We start from the raw sequence: 24,035 nt of genomic DNA, 5'->3' as shown, positions 1-24,035 counted from the left end.
TATTCTGTATGCTACATAGTTTATAGTTAAATTCATTTCACTGTTTATGAAACTTGGCAGGCTAAACTACTCTAGCTCGCTCAAAAACTACTGGTTTTGTGATTATCTTCAGATTGATGCAATGTAAAGTAAATATAATTTCTTCACATGACCACTAGATGGGGATAAATAGATATATAAGTCTCTGAGGTGTTCAGCAAGCTAATGAACTAGAGTGTTCATGTTGTCTATGCACAGTGCCTAACGACGTATTGACATATTTTCAGTAAGAGTTTTTTTGTTCATAACACAAAGCCCTTCAGTCATGTCAGACAAAGGACAAGACGTCGATTTAACTAGAGCCAAACAAAACACGGGAGTCTGGCTAGTGAAGGTTGGTGATTTATCAGTCAGAAGTTGCTTTCTGGGTTTCACTGGTGCTGAACAAACTCTGGAATATTGAACTATAGCGCGCGAAACTACAGTAGACATGAATGATAGAAGGCGCCGTCATTCGATCAAACTTTGATATATTCTCTCCAGTTTTATGTGCTACAAATTACAATGTTTGGAAGTCTTCAAAAGTATTCCTATACTGTGTTAAATAACGTCAAGTACAAAGTGTGTTGTTGTTTAAACCTTCCCCAAAACCGAAGTTAGTAGTCAGTAGGCTAGGTGAGAGATGTAACGTTAAATAGCGGGACTAAGAGAAACATACATCAGTTTAAATTCAGTATTTTGTTAATAGTTAGAAATTATTTTAATAGAATCCCCCATTTAGGCTACACTCATTTGATTTTAAGCAATAAATAAATTCTTAATGTAAAAAGTAAACAAGCAGACAACATTTTAATTAAGAATAGCAAACAAGTTGGAAAAAAACATTCACCAAATACATAAAACCCAGTTTAAAAAACACAAGAGACTGTCATTTTACATGCTGCTGTTTATTTTTATTTATTTATTTATTTTTAATCTCAAAATTATGTTGTTTTGTAAATCTTTTATATTTATACACAGAGTCATCAGTGATTAGCTCTCGTCTAATTGTTTAAAATGTTGCTAGTGACACTTCAAATTTGGAAGCATTTTAAAGAGAAGTATGCTAGTGATTGGATGTCTTAGATTAACATTGACAGATGGACCTAAGCTGTATCCAGGGACCAGAATCATTTTTAAACTTGTTAGACTAGTAAGTAACCAGCTAGAAACAACCCTGAAAACCATACAGCAATGTGCTATGAACCACCTTAGCAACAACACAGCAATGCCATGGCAACCTCACACTATGTATCATCATGGTAGCAGGTTTACACTAACATTTGCTTCAAAAAATGGAAACATATAGTTGAATTAATAAACTAAGGCAATATTTAGTTATACTCAGACAAATATGAGGAAAACGGAGCAATAGATAAATTGTCTTTTCTTTAGGTTCCCAAATATCTCTCTCAGCAGTGGGCAAAAGCATCTGGGCGAGGAGAAGTTGGCAAACTTAAAATTGGGAAGTATGCTCTATTTTAAAACCCCATTCAAAATGGAAATTATTGTCTGAAATCTTTCCACTCATGCTTTTGTTCTGTCTTCTAGAGCTCAAGGAAAGACTGTGGTAAGTTTTATTAATGTTTTAAAGACATGCACTGTGGAGGGGTAGTGTTTACGCCTCATCTTTTATTCAGATGTCACCGTTTATTTGCATAATTACTATGATCAGACCCAGGGCTGGGGAGAGAGAACATTTGATGATGGTGCTGTTGTTGATGTAGACACTGATTGATTGTTTCCTCAGGTGTCTTTCAATCTGAGTGAGGATCTGACAGTTGTGGAGTGCTCCGGGGAGAAGGTTTCATCGGTGCGCAGCCCTAGAGAACATCCCTTCACCATGCAGACGGTGGGAGGTCAGAGCCTCGCTGTCTTTACTGAGAGTTCAGGTCAGTATAACGATGGCCTCTGATACTGTGAGGAGTAATTGGTTTACTCACCTTTCTAACCAAGATCAACAGTTACGTGAAAGCTGTAGCCAGTTCCTCTTTATTTACATAGCAGACACTTTTATCCGAAGTGAATTACAAATGAGGAGAACAATAGAATCGAACAACAACGGAGCAACAATATGAAAGTGTTTTGACTAGTCCCAGTTAGTCTAGCAGTGTGCTTCTCAAAACTTGTCCCCTTATCCCCTTAAAATATGTCTCCCTTATCTGACACACCCAGTTCATGGCTGTGTCCGAAATGGCCCCCATACCACAAAAAGTATTCTCGTCGCTTCATAACATTAAGGTTGAACCACTGCAGTTACGTGGACTATTTTAACAATGTTTTTACTACTTTTCTGGACCTCAAAAGGTGCAATGACGTTGCTGCCTATGTGTGGTTCAGAAACCCTCGGATTTCATCAAAAAATCTGAATTTGTGTTCTGTAGATGAACGAAAGTCTTATGGGTGTGGAATGACATGAGGGTGAGTAATTAATGACAGAAATTTCATGTTTGGGTGAACTGTTCCTTTAATTAAACAATTTAATAATCAACTAAAAAGGAGTGTATACCTGTACGATATTACTCTGTACCCACATTTGACCAGCGGTTTGGAAAATGGATGGATGAACAAAATTTAGCTGCGGGCGCCATCTTCTGGTGAGACACGGCATCGCTTTGTCCGAAATCGCCCCCTATACCTTTAAAAAGGGCACTATTTGAGGGGACAGCCATTTGTAGTGGTGTCCAAAACAGTAGTGGATGATATCAAGTGCTCTCATTCAATCCCACAATGCATCACAATAACAAGTGTACAATCGATGTATGCTCAGCGGCTAGAGAATACCCATAATGCATTGTGAGAGTCATGCACTGAATGAATTCATGCATCTGGTGAGAAGATGGCGCCTGCTGCTGAATCATTCATCCATCAATTTTCCAAACTGCTGGCCCAATGTGGATACAGCATGATATAATACTAATATAGCGTAATATAATGTAATAAATTCCTTTTTAATTGATTATTAAATTGTTTAATTAAGGTTTATACATGCTAGTTTCCATGACAGAGTTCAAGATAAATCTTTTCATTACTACTGGAGCTGACAGTTTGCCAAGTTTCAAATGATTATTAAACAGCAAGCACAAACTTTGCAAAAGCGTTAGCCCTTCCGGCACACTCAGTGTCCAAATTCGCTCGCTCATTTTCATTCACTCCTTCAAATTAACAATAATAGTGGACTAATGTAGGGAATAGTGAATGAGGTTATAGGGGGCGATTAAAGACACAGCCCAAGTCTTGCAATCTCGACTAATAAGCTGATGAGTTGAATCGGGTGTGTTAACGAGGGAGAAATGTGTTTGAAATCACCCCTATACCCTCATTCACTATTCCCGACATTACTCCACTAATATAGTTCATTATGGGTATTCTCTAGCCTTTGAGCTTACATTGGTTGTACACTTGTTATTGCAGTGCATTATGGGATTGAATGAGTGCACTCGATAATGTCCACTATGGTTTTGGACTCCACTTTAAATGGCTGTCTTCTCAAATAGTGCCCTGTTTAAGGGTATGGGGGTGATTTCGGACACAGCCAAAATGTGCAGTGGTGGGGTTTTAGAAGCACTGGGCTAGCACAGTACATGTAGCAAGTGTTTTTTTTTTTTTTTTTTTTTTTTTTTAATAAATAGAGTAGAATAGTAAGTGTTAGTATTAATAGGTCAAGTATTAATGAAAAAGATGCGCCTTCAGCCATGGCTAAAAGACTCAGCAGCTCGGGTTGAGTCAGGCAGGTTGTTCCACCAGCAGGGAACAGTCATGGTAAAGGTCCGTGAAAGTGATTTTGTGCCTCTTTGGGATGGCACCACAAGGTACCGTTCACTTGCAGAACGCAAGCTTCTTGAGGGCACATAAGTCTGAAGTATTTATATCCAGTCTGAAGTCTGAAGCATATATGCCTGAAGTGCAATTAATATCCAGTAAGCCAGTACATCAGCCAGTCCAAATAATTGGATGATATTTGGCTATGTTGAGATTATTGGCATCAACCAATAACAGAATGAATCATCCATCTAGTGAGGGTGCGGTGGCTCAGTGGGTAGCACTGTCGCCTCACAGCAAGAAGGTCCATGGTTCGAGCCAGGAGGCCTTTCTGTGTGGAGTTTGCATGTTCTCCCCATGGCATGGGTTTTCCTCTGGGTTCTCCGGTTTCCCCCACACAGTCCAAAGACATGCAGGTTAGGTGGATTGGATTTGTCAAATTGGCTGTAGGAATGTGTGTGAGTGTGTCCCTGCACTCTCAGTCAAGAAGGGCATCCGGTGTAATGCCTGTGCCAAATCCAGTGTGTGTGTGTGTGCGAATAATTCCGATGAAGCGGATCCTGCAACTGAGCGGAACTAATTCTAGGAATATATATATATATATATATATCACCCATCTAGTGTTAGTTTTAAAATCTAAAAACAGACTTGTTAAAGGATAATTTTTAAAATATTTTTAATGTGCAAAATTATTATTATTTTTTTAACACATTTGCTTGCTGAAAGGGTTAGTTCACCCAAAAATTTAAATTCTGTTATTTATTACTCACCCTTTTGCCGTTTTACACCCGTAAGACCTTCGTTAATCTTCGGAACGCAAATTAAGATATTTTTGTTTAAATCCGATGGCTCCGTGAGGCCTACATAGGGAGCAATGACATTTCCTCTCTCAAGATCCATAAAGATACTAAAAACATATTTAAATCAGTTCATGTGAGTACAGTGGTTCAATATTAATATTATAAAGCGACGAGAATATTTTTGGTGCGCTGATTTTGAAACACTAAATAAGTCGTTATTTTGGTTTTTTTTTGGCGCACCAAAAATATTCTTGTCGCTTTATAATATTAATATTGAACCACTGTACTCACATGAACTGATTTAAATATGATCTTGAGAGAGGAAATGTCATTGCTCCCTATGTAGGCCTCATGGAGCCATCGGATTTCAACAAAAATATTTTAATTTGTGTTCCGAAGATCAACAAAGGTCTTACGGGTGTAAAACGGCACGAGGGGAGTAATTAATGACAGAATTTTCATTTTTGGGTGAACTAACCCTTTAATTTATTTAGCAGTTTGTTTTTTAGGAGCCTTACAATGTGTCTAACTTGACAGGATGCAAAAATGATAAAAGGCACACTAGCATTCAAATGTTTTTGAAAGGAATTAATCATAATTATTCAACAAAGACTCATTAAATTGATCAAAATTGACAGTAAAGACATTTATAATGTTACAAAAATGAATGCTGTAGTAAATAAATTATAATGATTATTAATCAAGTAATCCTAAAAAAAAATTTCAGAATAACTTTTTTTAACATTGATCATAATAAGAAATGTTTCTTGAGCAGTAAATCATCATATTATAGTGATTGGTATCACTTTAAAATAAGGGTTCATTAGTCAAAATTAGTTAACTACTTTAGTTAACATGAACTAACAATACTTCTACAGCATTTATTAATCTTAGTCAATGTTAATTTCAAAATTTACTAATAAATTATTAAAATCAAATGTTGTATTTGTTAAAATTAGTTAATGCACCGTGAACTTACATGAACAAACAATGAACAGCTGGATTTTTATTAACAAACATTAACTAAGATTAATAAATTCTTTGACAAATGTATTGCTCATTGTTAGTCCATGTTAACTAATATGCTATCTAATGTTAACGAATGAGACCTTATTGTTAAGTGTTACCGAATGATTTCTGAAGGATCATGTGACACTGAAGACCGGAGTAATGATGCTGAAAATACAGCTTTGCTGTAATAAATGAAATTTTCAAATATATTTATAAAACAAAATAGAAAAGTTATTTTTAATTGTAATAATATTTCACAATTTTACTGTTTTTATTGTATTTGGCCATGACTGTATATCATGCCGTGCAGCATTTTATCGTTCATTATAGACAGATAAATTCCTTAAAGCTGGAATCATTGTACACTGTATAAACTTGTGGACTTGAAGGGCCATTCTCTTACTTTACATTTGCAATATGACAGATATAGATCTTTAATAAGTGTCTGCACTGACGATCGCCATATAACAGTGCAGCCCATATGCACAGCTTAATAATTGCAGTCTTACTGAAAATCACACAAGGCTAAGTGCAGAATTGCAATCATTGTGTTGTGCGCTTTTGTTCACTTATGATTTTTTTTTTTTTCAGTTGTCTGCTTAGCGCTCACAAGCCCCAGGTATTGATTAAGCGGTTGCTAAGCAACAGGTTGGCCACAGAAGTTGGCAATGAATAGAGGCTCTACTTGTACAGTTAAAAGCTTTTTCTGGGGGTGGAAGGGTAACAGTGTCTTTTTCTCAGTAAGTTATGAATTGAAATGGTTCAGGGTATGAAAAGCTCTCTATTGGCTAATGCAAAGCATAAACACTCTTCTTTGGTATTAGTTTCTTTTTTGGTGTTGAAGAGGACATAGAGGGCTATTTGAGGGATGGAGGTCATACATCATTGTGCAATCCGGTAGCAGCAAGATCACGGTTTTGTATTCTCTGAAATAAAGGCCAAAATAAAACCTCCACAACGAGGGTGTGAGTGCACAGCTGTTTTTAATAGTAGTGACCCTAGGTATAAAGCATGTGATTCAGACACATGTGTCCTTGGCTTTAAAGGGTTAGTTCACCCAAAAATGAAATTTCTGTCATTATTTACTGACCATCATGTCGTTCCAAACCCGTAAGACCTTCGTTCATCTTCAGAACACAAATTAAGATATTTTTGATGAAATCCTAGAGCTTTCTGACCTCCGATAGACTGCAACGTTATTACCACTTTCAAGGCCCAGAAAAGTAGTAAAGACATCATTAAAATAGTCCATGGACTATATTATATTTTCAGAATGATTGACCGATTTTTATTTTTTTATTTTTTACCTATTCAGCTTAAAAACGTAACTACAATATGGTTCAAGTAACATTCTCTTTATTAACCATCTGGTTAAAAAAAGTTCTATTCCAAGTGCACATGTAAATGTAAAACAAATGACTTATTTGTCAAATATCTTTGCAGAAAATATGCATGAAATATGAAGGCAGATATTGTACAAACTTATCTTAAACATATCCTATGTGCTCAAATATAATATAAAATAAGAAAAATGCTAAACATTTCTTAGCCAAAAAGTAGACATTGAGTTTTAGGTCAACAGCAAATTATTATTAACAGCAAATGCTTTGTAAAAAACAGAAAATAACAGCACCATTCAGCCTGTCATCATCACGCAAACATGAAATATCAAACATACAGTAGTAGTTCTTGACAGGTTTTTGCACTCCACTGAGCTGTTTTTCCATTGTTTTCTATGTCAACATGCTCTTGACAGATGTGTTTGGCGGTCGCACTTGCTACTCACGTTTTTGTAGCATGAAACGGCATTTTAAAAACATGGCGCTCAAGTTAAAGTTCGTGTCTAATAACCTTGCCTTTATCCCATTCCACTGCCCATGTCTTTTTTTTTTTCATCGCAATAATGCATTCTGTGTGAACAGCTTCTTTAAGACGAGCGATGTGTTCTATTTTAATGATGTCTTTACTACCTTTCTGGGCCTTGAAAGTGACTCCATGTGACTCCAGTGGCTTAAACTCAAATTTTATGAAGCAACGTGAGTGCTTTGTTTGTGCAAAAAAACATAATTTACCACTATTTAAAGTGATAAATTATTTATTTATTTATTTATTGTTTGATTTTTTTTTTGCAGAAACAAAGCACTCATGTTGCTTCATAAAATTTGAGTTTAAAGGGTTAGTTCACCCAAAAATGAAAATTCTGTCATTACTCTCCCTCATGTTGTTCCACACCCGTAAGACCTTCGTTCATCTTCAGAACACAAATTAAGATATTTTTTGATAAAATCTGATGGCTCAGTGAGGCCTGCATTGCCAGCAAGATAATTAACACTTTCAGATGCCCAGAAAGCTACTAAAGACATATTTAAAACAGTTCATGTGAGTACAGTGGTTCAACTTTAATGTTATGAAGCGATGAGAATACTTTTTGTGTGCCAAAAAAACAAAATAACGACTCTATTCAACAATATCTAGTGATGGGCGATTTCAAAACATTTTTTTGAACTAACCCTTTAAGCCACTGCAGTCACATGTAGTACTTTAATGATGTATTTTTCCTACCTTTCTGGACCTTGGAGTGGTAGTTGCATTGGATCTCTATGGAGGGACAGAAACCTCTCAGACTTCATCAAAAATATCTTAATTTGTGTTCTGAAGATGAACGAAGGTCTTACAGATGTGGAACGACATGAGGGTGAGTAATAAATGACAGAATTTTCATTTTTGGGTGAACTAACCCTTTAAGTGCTCTGATTTAAAGGGATAGTTTGCCCAAAAATGAAAATTCTGTCATCATTTACTCACCCTCATGTCGTTCCAAAATCCAAACGCTTAAGACTTTTGTTCATCTTCGAAACACAAATGAAGATATTTTTAATGAAATCTGAGAGAATCCCTCCATTGAAAGTCTATTCACCTAAAACTCTGATGGTTCAAAACATACATGAAGAGATTGTAAAATAAATCCATATGAAGCAGTTTAAGCCAAATCTTCTGAAGAGACACGATCGCTTTATGTGATGAAGAGATTTAATTTAGGCTTTTATTCACATATAAAATTTGATCAGCGAATGTAGATAGAAAACTCACATTTGGTAAATGTGGTAAATGTTTTGTAAATTTGGCTCAAACATGCTTGGTTGATGTGAAGCCAATAAGGTTCATTCTCGCATGTCAAGCACGTACAGTTTAGATTTTCAGTTTGAGTGCTCTGTTTTTAATGAAATCTCTCAGATTCAAAGATGAACAAAATTCTTAGAGGTTTGGAGTGACATGAGAGTCAGTAACTGAATTTTTTTTGGTGAACTATCCCTTTAAGATGCACTTATCCTTGTGTTCTGCACAGAAATGTATCATCAGAGTTTGGGTTATCATTGGTAAATAGTAAATGTTTTATTATTATATAACTTCATTTTGAGAGAAAGTCTTGGTCTGTAAAAGCTTTTCAGAGAATTGTGCAATGTGCATGCTCTTTTGTGAGCAGTCGTTCTGTCAGAAAGCAGCAGCGTATGTATGGACCAGGTGCAGCGGTGTGTGGAGGAGCTGCTGAGACTTTGTTAAGCTGTCAGGGTCGAACATTTTTTTTTTCTTACTTATTAAGTCCTTTACAAGGATAGGTTGAAGAGGCAGCTTGAATTGATTGACATGGGCACTTAAAGCCTGTTGCCAGGTTAAAGTTAGACTCAAAGAGTTGGACACTTGCGCACACGTGTGCGCTATTCTTTTGAAAGTCACAAAAGCCGTTTTCTGTTCACGCAGTAGCGCAGATTTCCATCTGTGGCTTGAAATAGAGATGTCACTTTTCAGCTTGCACAAAAGAGTCACGTGACCGTGGTAATCAAGGCTGGATGTTGGGGGTTGAGAAGGTAGTTTTTTCTAGACATGCACAGTAAACATGTTTGGTGCATTTAGCTGGCACATTCTTGGTTACAGATGTTTTATTTTAAAACCCAGTTTCTTAATCTGAGTATTAGTAATAATGGATTGTTTGGTGAATATTTGTTGAATATCAAATGTCAGCTTGAAGATATGCAGACTTTGTTTCTCTCAGCATTTGAAACTTGCATTTTTTTTTATTCCAACTCTTTGATTTGTGCTTTTCTTTTACAGATGGCCTTGACTATTGCCCATTTCACGTTGTTCTAACATGGCGATGTGCCTCTATTCAAGCTCAGACTTTGAAAAGTACATTATTCTTTGCTCTCACTCCATTCTCTCTCTGTGTGGCTGAGAAATGGGTCTCTTAAGGGCATATGAGTCCTTGAAGTCACATGTTCGCCTGACCATTAATTTTGATCAAATTGAGAGGGAGCCATTAGTCATGCCTCCTTGGGACCACATGATGAGAATCTTTGGCTTCTTTTTTGTTATGTAGGAGTCTTATTTGCCTGGCAACAATTGGATGTGAGACTAATCCATGAATATTTCAGCTGTTAATGGATTTCTTCCATTTGAAATAAATGCTCCCGCTTACCAGCACCCTCCTGCAGGTTTCCAGTCCCCTGCTGGCAGCGATTTAGAAACACATCAGCCAGTGACGACGGCTAATAAGCCCTGCCGTGTCTCATCAAATATGAATGACTGATATCTGCAATTAAAAAGAACCCTGTTTTGATGTCCACATGACAGACTGTGGAGATTGAAATTGTTTCTTTTTTTCCCCCGTTTCAGAAATGTGCTTCTGACTCATTTTGGTGGGAGATTGAATGAGAGTGCATGACAGATTTGATGGAAACAGATGGATAGTAGTGTGTGGAGATGTCGGCTAATCCAAAGTGAGTGTAACCATATGTCTGCCTTTGCCTTTCTTTGAAACGGCTGACTTAGACTGTAACTGAATTTAGACGTGTTGAGCAGAGCTGTTTTTCAGAATTACTCAGCGCTCTTGACTGCGCTCTGAATGTTTTTTTGTTGCAAAATTCACAGGGTGATTGATCTATTTTGAACTTGATATTTTCCCACGGTAATGTTCTTGACTCTGACTAATGTTACTGCAACATATGAATACTTAAAATATATTTTCTTAAGTTGACAAGTTTTTTTTTTTTTTTTAACTGTGCTAAATGAGTTCACCTAGTTTTCTGGGAATGCAGAAGAATTGCATCAGATGTTTATGAATCAGTGCACACATACTGGAATATCTGTGTATGTATGCCATGTGCTCTAAAAATGATCAAACCCATTCGAATTTGGATCAATGCTGGAGGAAATTTAATTTTAGGTCACATTTTGCTGCATAATGTAGCAAACCTTCAATTTAGGACAGAGTATCTTTCTTACAAGCCTATCACTGCAAATCAGAAAAAATAAAGCTATATTTATACAGCACACTGTAATTTGTCAGCGTACATTCCACAGTTCACAGACAAAACCATATGAAGTGTTTGTCAGTATATATTTTCACCTAGAAGATGAACCACAGTCTCATTTATAAACATTTCAACAGTGCTTTGAATAAATTATAATGAGGCTTTATTGTGCAAAACATTCACAGACTCAAAATTACAACCTGTTGTTTACTACATGTGCTCACATTACCAGAAATCACAAAACTTGCTCACAAATGTAATGATCATCACACTCAGCCTTTTGATTCCACAGTACTCTGCAATTCAGATTCATTATCATCATCTACACCGCACAAACTGTTGCTCTTCCTGTAAAAACAACTGTAAACAGAAGACAACTACATACACAAACCAAACAAATCCCCACATTACAGTACATATCATCTCTCTTGTTTCTCAAGGCAGTCCGTGTTGGAGTGTGTCATGTAGAAGCAGACTAGCAGAATATTCCAGAACAGGTTTTCGGTTGAGGGCGCTGGTGTTTGTTGATGCAAGATGGTTTTCAGCAGGTCATGTGGTTAGTGGTGACAGTTCTGCTCGGGTCACTTGACAAAATGCAGAGCCTCGCACTGAACCACTGATCCGCGACTGCTGTCTAGGCTGGTGAGCAGGCGAAATCCTCCTTTGAGTGCCAGCATCACCGTCTCCAGCTTCAGACACTCTAGTGTACACAAAAATGTGCTGTCCTGCTTCAGCACAAGCCGAGAGCCCTGCTCCGACTTGATGAAATGCCGGAACTGGATGATGTTTGACGACACCTCAAACTCTTCCGGAAAGCCATCCAAGCGACTTTTGGAGATCTGCACTAGGCGGTTTTTCACCTTCTCGATGAAGCTGCTGTCGCTGCAGTAGACCTTCAGACCCTGCGAGCGCTCGTGGCTGTCTGTCACCTCCAGGAAGGCAGGTTCACGCTGGGCGGCCTGCTGCTGCTCCCAGTCCTGCAGGGCTTGCGCCAGCTCGCTCAACCGGTAGAAGTTGGCCTCGCGGCGGAGCAGCTCGGCTTCCTTGAAGTCCTCGGGCAGCACCAGCTCGCCCATGCGCAAGAAGTTCAACACATGCCGGAAGATGGGCCCATCACGGTCGATGAAGGTGTTACCCATGGAGTCCACGTGGAGTACGGGCTTCTTCCCGGTTACCATTTCCTCCAGCAGGGAGCCGGGGTGCTTGGCCAGGGTCTGGCGCTGTGCAGCATACAGGTAGCCCCCCACGTTGATGGTGATTGTGCCGGAGGAAGGTTTCTTAAAGCTCTTGCTGGGCTGCAGCAAGTCAGGATTGATCTGTCTCAGTTCGCTCTCCATCCTTCTGAGATTCCATTCCATGCCGTTCCTCACACCCAGCCTGACGGAGTGTGTGGGGAGCGTGCGCGTGAGCGGGCGGGTGGACAAATAGGAGCGCAGCTGAGCGGCGCTGGCATGAAGCGCGGGAGCAGTGTGCGCTGCCAACAGTGTCTGAGCCTTTCACAGCCACGCAAACACAATATATGTGTGCGCGCATACACTCGCAGTGGGAGGAGGGGTGTTAAGGGTGGGCTCTACTGCGTCAGCGGTGTGCGCTCGGAAAGAACGAGTGCTTTGCTCGCTGCCCTCCGCTCTAAAGGCTGAATTTAATCACCTTTCCACTTCAGCGCTTCTCTGGCTCTGGCACGGCAATTAGCGTCGCTGCCCTGTGATGAAAGGAGTCCTCGGTTGGGTGGCGGCACGTGAACTCACCGAGAGGGCCAAATCACAGGGATCCCACATAATGAACTCCCTCCAATGAAAGTGCGAGAAGAGCGAGATGTTAATGCTTTCACGTCTATCGTGTTAAGTCGTTGCTTTGAAAAGCCGTCTGTGTGATGTGCCGACAACTGGCAGCTTTATCGCCAAACGAGCCATATCGAGTAGAGTGTAGGTGTAGTTATGTAAATTATTTGTTAGTCTTCATATCAAAAGGGATGAATACATTGAAGCCTTCTCACTTTTTCTGAGAGGCTGGGTTCGCTTTGAGGCACTCGCCATGACCCAGTTATCGGCAAAGCCAAGAAGGAGCCTTTGAAAAGGAAGCCTATGTCTTCACTTGAAGTCGTGGGGTCTGAGCCCGTAATTGGCCCCACGCCGTCTTTAAGGGTGTTGTACATGCAACAAAGATGTATCGTGCTGTTTCACCATCTAAACCACCCAGAGAAGAGAAACTGAAATCGATATTCCCAGTATTATTCCTTCTAAACGTGGGCTGTCGGTAACAAAGAGCTCAAACCTTCGTCTGTCTCAAAGAAGACATGCCCTTAAACACCAGTAGAATTGATGACATCTTTCTCAGTGATGTCCCTAACAGATGACAGACTGTCAATCATTCTTGAATAACGTCACCTCTACTGTAGCCCCAGGACAGGGGAGATGGACCCTTCTGAGCCACATTTTGTGCCATGTACGTCATTAGCAGTTGAGATGGGGTGGAGGCTAATTCACTGTCCGAGTGCTGGGGGTCAATTTGGCTTTACATATTCATCAGATGGTTTAAATTGGATGTTTTCACACAGACTCCTTATTTTTTTCACTGAAGGAATATTTTAAATCTAGCCTAATTTACATTTTTCAAACGAATTTGTCCTTGCTTCTGATATACCTCCATTGACAGCTGGTATTTTGGTTTATTAAATCACTTGAGTTTTAAGTCAGTGAATCACTGCTAAGATTCTTGCACACAGGCACGATCTAAAGGTCGTGTCAAATCGTTATAGCTAACTAGATCTCTAGATTAATGTCAAATGTCACATTTGTATTGATTACACACAACTGAAATGTTTGCATCACCTAATTAATATTCAGAAGTTAAGCCTTCACCATGTTGTGATGTCACAAATGTGCGGCACGTCTGTGCATCCCCTGGCACCGCCTCCACAGTCCTCATCACTTTTTTTAACCGTGCCGCCCATGCATATAGCCATCTGATTACAGATGCAGTGACACTTCATTATGGTCATATATGACTGATTATAGTTGTTATAGACGATGGCTCGGCCATGGTTTAATCATCCTGTGATTACTGGGTTTATTCATCTGCATTTGAATTGCAAACAGGATTTAACTATGCCAGAGAAAATAGTGGGTGGCTGACCTGCTTTTTCTTATCTATCTTTTTGTTTTAATTAGTGCACTTGTTTGTTCAACTTGAAGAGGCCCAAATTGAGTTTAGTCCATCAGTGACGGACTGGCACAAGCAGGCAAATGTAGATCGGAGCCCTTGAATAGGAGATATTCTAGTTAAACTGTGCAGAAGAATATGAAGTCTTGACAAACACAGAAACAATGAATGATGGCAAAGTGAAGCAAATGCTGTGCTTTGTGGCCAGATTCATAATTAGTTATGCATATTCATGAAGCTACAGTAGCCAAAACTATTTGAATACTTAAGTTAAGCATTACAAAACAAAATAGCAACTGAGTGGCTTTAATTTATAATGTATATTTAAATTATAGATATGCTGTATGGAACACATGACATGCAAAAGAAAAAAATGATGTTGTGAGCACATTCGTTCCAACGACTTAGGGGTTGTTTACACGAAACCATTTTCAACTAAAAACAGAAAACTTTTTTATGTGATTTGGCCGTTCATTTACATGACAACGGCGTTTTGGGTGCCTGAAAACGCAAACTTTTGAAACGGGTTTCAAAGTGCAAGTTTTTGAAAACTATCTCTGTGTAAACAACAAAAATGCGAATCTGTGAAAACGATGATATCATGCACATGCGTATTACATGTTCAGTCTATAGTGTTTTATCGCCATCTAATGACCTGCTGGCATTATTTTCACGGATTCGTTCATTTTGAAAATGTTGTCGTCTGTATGCGTAAAACTCAAAGGAAAAACTTCTCCGTTTTAAGCATATCATTGTCGTGTAAACATACCCTTATTTTGTGGCCACATTTTATTTATTTGTTTCCTCATTTTAGCTACAATTTAGCTAAATGTTTGCATGTTTGTAGTTAACTCTTTCCCCGACAGGATTTAAAAAAAAAAAAAAAAAAAAAAAAAAAAAAAAGTTGCAAGCCACCGACAGCGTTTTTGATAATTTTCACAAAAATTTCATGGCCCCCAGAATATTTTGTTGTATGAATATCCAACTAAAGAACAGATTCTCTGCTTTTAAACAAATAAAAAAACTATTTTATTTTAGCTTCATGCATCTCTTTTTTTATCAACACTTTATTGTGGGTAAGTTTCATAAAAAAGCAACATTTTGAACAAAAAGCTGAGAAAATCGCATTTTTTTCCCCCCAAAGACTAAAATGTACATAAGCAATGCTTTTATTGCTTGTTTCTGCCCCCCTTTTTTTTTTTTTGCGTGTTTTGATCCGGAGATTTTCTACTCTTTCAGAAGATGCATAATAGCGCCCCCTACCATATAACAGTGAAAACACGCAAATCTGGAAAATACCGTCAATGGCAGGGAAAGAGTTAAAGAGATAGTTCACCCAAAAATTTTGTCATCTTTTACTCCCCTCAAGTTGTTCCAAACCTTTATACATTTCTTTGTTCTGCTGTACACAAAGGAAGATATTTGTAAGAATGTTTGTAATCAAGCAGATCTCACCCCCCATTGATTACCATGGTAGGAAAAAAAAAAATACTATGGCAGTCAATGGGGGGCGAGATCTGCTTGGTTACAAACATTCTTACAAATATCTATTGTGTTCAGCAGAACAACGAAATTTATACAGGTTTGGAACAACTTGAGGGCGAGTAAATGATGACTGAATTTTCATTTTTGGGTGAACTATCCCTTTAATGTGCTGAACTACCCTGTGGTTACTTTGTGTGAACACGAGGAAAAAATCACCACTGAACTCTACAGTACGTCCAAAAGCAAATTCGAAATGGCGTTTTCTCACCCTTGCAGGGAACTGCAGTAAAAGGACACACCTTGGAGTCATTCCAAATGAAAGTGAGCAACCAAATCTCTTCAGGAAATTTCAAGAAAGCAATTTTATTGTTTATGACCGCGTTATCCTGAGTGGCTCATCCTTACTATTCATTTTGAACACTGAGGTCATGTATTCATCAAGTTACCTTGGAATTGAAGCAATGTGAAATACTCCTTGTTTATTCATTTTCTGTTTGTTTGTTTTCTACCACAGTCTTAACAGCTGAATTTTCTTAAGTATGAATTTTGCTTTTATGTTGTTGTCATGGAAACATTCTGATTCAAAATAAAGTGCCAGTGATTTATGGCTGTTCCAAATGGCCACATATGATACAGTAATGCCCTGCGCTCGCTTCAAATGATCTGCCCTTCTGATAATAGAATCATCTTGAGACCAGTAGTGAAAAGGGGAAGCTTTTATAACTAATGCAATGAAATTCATGCATTTTTAATTGTGAATTAAGTGCCTAAATACATTTGGGGCTGCCATACATGCTATGTTTGTGAAATTGGCAACCATGAGAAAAAAGTACAATTGCTTGATGTTTGTGTAGTAGTGCTTGCAGACACAAAATTATCAAGTGCACAGTATTTCAAAACAGATGTGGAAATGGAACCAGCAGAGTTAGATCAGGAGAAATTGTGCCACAGACATGATTTAAAAAGCCTCTGAGGCATATGATTAAGAGCCTTATTATTATTTTACTGTCATATCTTGTCCCAAAATATCTCCCTCTACTCCCTCAGTGTCCTTTAAAAAGATTACAACTGTTATTGTGCTTTGGCAAATCTTCTCAGTGTTATGGCACTTCACAAATTTCAGTGTTGAAAAGAACTAGGCTGATAGTCCATCGGGAAGCGATACCTTATGAAAAATCTTAATTGAAATGCATAAATTAAGTGCTACAGTGTCATTAAATGCAGTAATTGGACCGTGCTCAATGCTAGACGCATTTCAAAATCAACAGGCGGCGAGTAAGCGATGAGTGAGTTTAAGAGACCTTGAGGCATTTGAAAGGCTTCTTTCTCTGCTGCTGAATTCTGATGAACAGACATGCGGGGATTGAAGATCTGCCTGCAGGTGGGTGTGTGAGTGGAGGTAGAGAGGCTGTGTCCTGCTGAGGGCTCGGGATGTTATTGCTCTCTGAGGAAGTCAAACTGGTGGGATCTTGCGAGGAGGTGGAAGACCGAACCCCGTAACCTCGCTATCATCTCAGCATCAGATCTGCTGCCCACCAACGGGTTGAGCAACTCACGCCACCCCCAAACACAGTCCTACTCCATTCAGAGCCAGCGTTAATGCATCTCCGGCTGATTTAAATATGATTCCTGTGTGGAAATACTTATGTAACGTTACTGGCCTCGTAAGATGCGCGAGTCATGTGACGTTTGGGGAGGGACCGCGCAGAAGAGATGCGAACCTCGAGGTCTTGGTTTGCCCTGACCCCTCTTCATAGCCTCCGGGTAATTGCGAGGAAAATGGATGCTTTGTTGAAGTTGTGAAACACAAGTGGGCGTTTTTATGGAGTTACTCCAACAAGTGCTCTAACACTCATCTGGCAATAATTGCCAATAATTGTGCGCATTAGTGCTGCTCTGATGGATTTTGTGAGTGAAATATTTCTGCCCTTTAAAAAGGCCTGTGGGACAATAACCACAAGGTATTACAGGCACCGCTGTACAATTAATACAATCAATAGAAGCATGCCGAACCATTAGACTGGCTTCACAGTGCGCCAACAAATGACAGCGGTGCAACACAATGATGTTCTGCAGGAGGAAGGCTGTTTAGGGTCTGATTAAAATCATCACTCATGGCTGGTTGACCACATCGCTTTTCATATAAGAGTCGAACACTTCAGAATAGTGCCATAAAAACCACCTGGTTGAATCACAGTATTTCAATTGTCACCTTAAAAGAGGGGTTTTGTGCCAACGCTTTATTAGAGAGCGCTTGCTGTTGAAGTATGTTAATGTTTTAGTACAAAGTAAAGGCCATTAGTTGTCAAACATTTTTAATTAGATTTGTTTGTCCTTTGTATGAGTGTGTAATGCATGACACATGCTGTATTAACATTAAAAAGAATGATTTGTCAAAAAATGAGTATCATTTGTTCACCGGGTCTGTAAAAAAATGAACTATACCTTTGTTCCTTTGTATGAGTGTGTAATGCATGACACATAGTGTATGAACATGGCTGTGCAAAGTTTAAAAATGGATACATTTATCAAAAATTAGTATCATTTATTCACCAGGGGCCGTATTCACAAAACATCTTAAGGCTAAAAGTAGCTCCTAACTTGCCGATTTAGGAGAAACTCTAAAAAATAATGGGCGTGTCAGTCCTAATTTTAGCTCTAAGAGTATTTCACAAAGCATTTTAGCGCTAAAACTAGCTCCTAAATCTGTGAAACGCTAGGAGTAGTCAAGAGGACTCCTAAGTCACTAAGACAAAATCAAAAACAGTCCTAAAATGATTGCTGGTGCCAATCCGCCTTAGCAATCCACCCGAAGACACTGTACACCATTGAGGCAATAGTGATAGAGCCTTGGGTGCTGAGCCTTTTCTTCATAAATGCAATACATATTTTGATTTATAGATTTGAATCTATGATAAAACACCAAAAATAAATCTTTAATAAATAAATAAATTATAATGCCTGATTACCTGTGGCAGTTGTTTTCACTAGTTCACACTTACAAATGATCAAACAGAGTAAAAAATATATATATAAGAAGCGTATTTGGCGTGCTGTCCAAGGGGATCGAGGGCTCCGAGCTTGGAATTTTGCCCAATCCAGAGTTCTCCTCGTATCCCCAGCCAGCTGAGAGTGAGGAACGGGTTGGCGGAGGGATGCAGAAAACTGTCGAGGATGAGGTAACTATGTGAGTTGGCTCTCGTCTGTGTATATATACCTCCACTCAAGCTGATTAGATAGACCGTTTGAACGCACTCCTCCAAAACTTTGTTTATAAAACATAATTTGTCACTTGAATTCTGCAATCTCTCGAGATGCAAACATGTAAGAGGCGGACAATTAGCTGAACATATACTAGTTTATTTAGTGACACAGCCTACATTTTAAAACCTTTAACTGAATATGGCAACATTTTTATTTTAAAACCTTTATTTGTATATGGCAACATGATACCTCATTCTACAATATTTCTATGATTAAATCGCTGACAGAGACTCCTCCCCATCAGCCAATCACTGTGGTCATAGTCCATAGCAACGAGGTCAACCCCGCCCTTTCTCTTAGCTTAAGACTTCTCTCTATTCCTTACTAAAAGTTTGTCTCAGCAGCTTTGTGAATAGGTTTTAAGAGAAAACTCTTAGCTAAGAACTTTTACTGCCATTTAGGAGAACTCATAGTGGTAAGATAAAATGTTTCGTGAATATGGCCCCAGGTGTGTAAATGATGACAAAAAAGTTGTTTTTTTGGTGAACTATCGTTTAATAACCTGTTGAATGTCCTTGTTTTTAAGACAAGCTGGCTCTTGAAGGCATGGTTGTGCAGCGAGCTGAATGCAGACCTGCAGTCAGTGAGAGCTACATGAAATTAAAGAAGTAAGTCAAAGTTGTTCAGAAAACTTTGATCCTGTCAAATGCATTTTATCTGATCATCTGGAGATGTGTTTTATTCACAGGCTGCAGATTGAAGAATCCACCAAACCTCTTCGTTTTTCTCAGAAGCTTGAGAAAGCCGTCACAACAAATTACAAACCTGTGTCCAACCACAGCCATAATGTAAGTGTGTTTGTCTGCAATTCAGGTATGCCCTACGTTATGGGGATAAAATGTACCTGGCAATACCAAAAATCTTTGACCTTGTGTGGACATTTTTGGTCCCCATGAGGAAACAAGCTTATAAGTTGTTCAGAATTAAATTTTTTTGAAAATCTAAAAATGCAGAAAGTTTGAGGTTCGAGTTTTAGACCATCGGAGTGAGGACAAAGAGAGTAAAGTGAGGACATTTGAACTGGTCCTCACGTTTTGAGACCCCTTTAAAGGCTGTTTGAGGGTCAAGACTTGGTTTTAGGGATAAGGTTATAGTTAGGGTAAGGGTTCAGGTTAGGCATTTAGTTGTGATGGGTAGGGTTAGGAGCTAGAGATAGCATTGTGTCAATGAATGTCCTCACAAAGATAGATGTACAAGTGTGTGTGTGTTAGAGAGAGAATGAATGAATGCTCTGTTTTGCTAATGCTTCTGTTCAGGTGGAATATGAGAAGAGAAAGAAAGAGGAAGGCAAGCGTGCAAGAGCTGACAAACAGAAGGTTCTGGAAATGCTCTTCTCTGCCTTTGAGAAGCACCAGTACTACAACATCAGAGACCTGGTGGACATCACAAAGCAACCAGTGGTGAGTTGTTCAACTCAAGACGATTGAACGTGCAAACACTGTGCCATAAGAACAAGAGCTAGTGCCTCTCCTTTTGAAAAGGAAGTACACTTTTGCATACTTTTAATAAAGTGATAAAAATGCGAGCTGAATATAATGTTTTTGGATGATAATTGCAATTAAATACCACAGTTTAAATTTATATTAAAGAAATTAAATTATATTATATTAAATGTGTTAAAATATTAAAAATACATTAACATTTATAATAAATGCAATTAGCTGAACTTAGCTGTGCTTTTTATGAACCACTTAAGTAGGACTGAAGTACATCTTTATATATTTCATAATTTTATTGTCTTTGAAATATGGTTAAAGTGTACTGACAAGCAAACTAAAATATTAGTAAAACTTAATTAAAATATAATGTTAAACTAAAATATACTTTAATGACATTTCTATTTCCAGAGAAATCATAGCTTACAAACCCTAGGTTTGTAATACTACAGGATGCAGACAGACCCTTCTCGGGGGCAGAGGAAACAGCTCTCTCTAATATTTTGAATTTGGACTGCAATACCCATTTTAACCGCTAGCTGTCTTAATTTTTACATAAAATATGAAAACTTTTAATTTTAAAAAAGTAAACATTTAATTTGACATTATTGCAAAGTATACTTTTTAAAAGTGTACCTAAGTGTGTTAAGAAACATAGTCATGAGTGTGTGCTCTTTTCAAAGATAGGATAGGCAATTTCAGAGAGGCTAGCAATAGCAAGCTAGCTTTGAAAGCATAAGATCCCACCCTCCCTTCAGAGCATCTCCAAAGCCACGCCTCCTCCAGTACACATGAACGTGCACAGCCAGAGCTGAGTCTGCAAAGCATCATGAGGGATGGCGTTAAAATGATAGTGTTGATATATAAAAGCATAAATTTGAGTCTGAGGATGTGAACGGCTATGGGTACGTCACGGGTTGTCATCCCATAATGATGGTTACAACATGACGTGATTGTTTGCAGTGCTTGGTGACCGTCTGTCTACAACTCTGCATAGCCTTAAAGGATTAGTTCACTTTTTTTAAAATAAAAATTTTCTGATAATTTACTCACCCCATGTCATCCAAGATGTCCATGTCCTCCTTTCTTCAGTCGAAAAGAAATTAAGGTTTTTGATGAAAACATTTCAGGATTTTTCTCCTTATAGTGGACTTCAATTGGCCTCAAACTGTTGAAGGTCAAAATTACAGTTTCAGTGCAGCTTCAAAGGGCTTTAAACAATACCAGATGAGCAATAAGGGTCTTATCTAGCTAAACGATCGGTCATTATCGGACAATATGCTAGTGCAAGTATATAACAATTTAGTTCAATCTTTGACCTGTGGAGGGCAGTAATACACTTAGCAGCGTCTACACTGACAGAATTCTAATAAAGAAGAAGAAGAAGAGAGCTAGTTCAAGACTAGCGTCTATGGTTAAAACGCATATTATTATTTTATTTTTTTTAGAAAATTACCGATCATTTCGCTAGATAAGACCCTTATTCCTTGTCTGGTATCGTTTAAAGCCCTTTGAAGCTGCAGTGAAACTAATTTTGACCTTTAACTGTTTGGGGCCAATTGAAGTCCACTATAAGGAGAATAATCCTGGAATGTTTTCATCAAAACACTTCATTTCTTCTCGACTGAAGAAAGAAGGACATGGACATCTTGGATGACATGGGGGTGATTAAATTATCAGGAATTTTTTATTTGAAAGTGGACTAATCCTTTAATGATAGCGCTGATGACGTGTGATGTACGAGCAGGTGCTCAGAGGTATGGAAATACATATGTTGACTGGCAGGTAGCACATTCGGACTGAATTCAATGATTGCACATACATTTCTTGGTCCCGAAACTTCCACAGAAGATATATGTACATTTTTTTTAATATATAGTCCACTTCTATTATTGATTGCTATCATGATGTAAAGGGAGTTTCAATCAGTATAACAAAAAGTGTTTGAAAAAAATTTCCTAGCCTACCCTTAAGTATTTTTTATATACTTTGAGGTACTTAACCACACTTCTTTTTCACAAGGTTTTTTTTTCTGATGTTAATGATGGCAGTTTTGAATTTTAAATCTTTTCTTTTTTCTCTGTTTAATCAGAAAATGTACATGAGAGTGATTAAACCAAGTAGCAAGAAATCACAAATATTTAACATGGACTTGGTCTTGATTATATTATCATACATAAGTGAGCTCCTATGAATAAATGCCACTTGACTACTGCCTCTGTCTCCCTGAAGGATTGGAGAAATATAAATATGATTGAAGTTAGATGAGTCATAACTAAAAAGAAACTAAACTGAGGAAGAAAATTACTTCCCACAGTGGTTTTGCCATTTAGTAGATAGATTACACTAGTGAGGCTAAATAAAGAATGTAATACTTTTCACAAAGTTGTCTGAGACTTAAGAGTTGAATGCATGATTGGATTTTAGCAGCATGTGTTCACCCTGTCGATCTACTCTTCCTCTAGATTTACCTGAAGGAGATTCTCAGGGAGATCGGCGTGTACAATTCCAGAGGGCCTCATAAGAGCACCTGGGAGCTGAAACCTGAATATCGCCACTACGAGGAAGGACAAGAGGAGGAGGAGGAAAAAATGGAGTAATCCGTTTTACATAAGCTTGGGGGTCTGTTTTGTTTCATGTAACTGTTGTTTCTTTCTGTGCCAGATTTGTTTTGGTCTCTTGTTCGTAGACCTTGTTCACTCCCAGGTGGAATGGATGTCAGTAGAAAAGAAATGAAGATATACTTTTTTTTTGTTTTCTTGGGTTACATAAAGTGTTTCTCTAAGAGCATTATGAAACGAATACTGTAATTTGCATATTACTCTTGCATTCTTCTGAGTTAAGAGCACTTATGTTTTATGATTACAGGAGCATATTAATAACAATAATGAAAACACAGACACCCTTTGCACTTTTCCCCCATTAGTTTAATAGTTTACATAATTCTTGTCAGTAACACTTCAGAGGCTGTGCTAATAAACAGATGCGTCCTCCTGGGCAGGAATCATCACAAAGAGTAAATTGTTTCCAGTAAAGACCAAGCCCAGGGGGGTATTCCAGAAAGCATGTTATGTTACATAAGTGGATAACCTCAACTTTCAGTTCCAAAAACAGGTAACTTTTAGGGTAAGAAAGTAGTCATAGCAACATATATATATAATAAAGCACTACTATAAAGCGGTAATGTTTAAATGTTTATTCAATTCTAATATATGTACATAACAGCACGTTTTCTATGCTGTAATTTCTATAATAAAATACATATGCAATATCTAATTAAATAATTTGCATCAAGCAAACATTATCTTATTCTCAGTAAATAAAGGTTACTTATTAAATGAAAAGATTGAAAAAATGATTGCACAACCACCAAATAGGTGGCAGTGTGCACTAAGTAGGTTATGTAAATTGCCATTAAATAGAAGTAGAATGGCTTTTCTTAGCGTCGGACAATGTCGTGTTAATCGGGAACATACTCTGGGTTGGCTGAACTTACTCCAGGACGCGTTTTTGGAACCATCTTACCTCAAGTAAGCAAGGTTTGGGTTAATCAACCAAGAGTTCAGAATATATGTGACGATAAGTTAATCTTGCTTTCTAGAATACCCCCAGGTCACATAAAACTGAAGGAAAAACTGGATTTTGCATTCCAAGTTTAAAAAACAAAAAGACCTTTCAATTTGTTACATAATCTTTATAATTAAGCACATTGTCCCCAAATATAATTACCGTAATGACCTTTAGATCCTCTGTAATTACCATTATTCTCAAAGGTGTTAACTCAATCT

At 38.1% G+C, this 24,035-nt stretch overlaps 2 protein-coding genes across 2 annotated transcripts; one reads left to right on the top strand and one right to left on the bottom strand.

The window, feature by feature from the left end:
* Positions 1 to 218: 218 nt before the first annotated feature.
* Positions 219 to 23,049, top strand: gtf2f2b (general transcription factor IIF, polypeptide 2b). The gene is made up of 8 exons (XM_051906594.1): positions 219 to 373; positions 1,414 to 1,487; positions 1,570 to 1,588; positions 1,769 to 1,910; positions 19,338 to 19,419; positions 19,500 to 19,599; positions 20,068 to 20,211; positions 22,713 to 23,049. The coding sequence occupies exons 1-8, from the start codon at positions 305 to 307 to the stop codon at positions 22,845 to 22,847; spliced, it is 765 nt and encodes a 254-aa protein (XP_051762554.1). The 5' UTR covers positions 219 to 304; the 3' UTR covers positions 22,848 to 23,049.
* kctd4 (potassium channel tetramerization domain containing 4) lies at positions 11,047 to 12,443 on the bottom strand. Its single transcript, XM_051906592.1, has one exon. The coding sequence runs from the start codon at positions 12,256 to 12,258 to the stop codon at positions 11,482 to 11,484; it is 777 nt and encodes a 258-aa protein (XP_051762552.1). The 5' UTR covers positions 12,259 to 12,443; the 3' UTR covers positions 11,047 to 11,481.
* Positions 23,050 to 24,035: the final 986 nt, after the last annotated feature.

This window comes from Ctenopharyngodon idella, chromosome 9 (assembly GCF_019924925.1).
Source record: "Ctenopharyngodon idella isolate HZGC_01 chromosome 9, HZGC01, whole genome shotgun sequence".
In the NCBI taxonomy this organism is placed as follows: Eukaryota; Metazoa; Chordata; class Actinopteri; order Cypriniformes; family Xenocyprididae; genus Ctenopharyngodon; species Ctenopharyngodon idella.
This window is presented reverse-complemented; position numbering and strand designations above follow the sequence as displayed.

Excerpts from the sequence above, each read along its gene's own strand:
- gtf2f2b (XM_051906594.1), top strand. The coding sequence starts at position 305 with ATGTCAGACAAAGGACAAGACGTCGATTTAACTAGAGCCAAACAAAAC. Across the intron at positions 1,911-19,337 it reads TGTCTTTACTGAGAGTTCAG|ACAAGCTGGCTCTTGAAGGC; the intron begins GTCAGTATAACG and ends CTTGTTTTTAAG. Across the intron at positions 19,420-19,499 it reads AGCTACATGAAATTAAAGAA|GCTGCAGATTGAAGAATCCA; the intron begins GTAAGTCAAAGT and ends TTTTATTCACAG.
- kctd4 (XM_051906592.1), bottom strand. The coding sequence starts at position 12,258 with ATGGAATGGAATCTCAGAAGGATGGAGAGCGAACTGAGACAGATCAAT.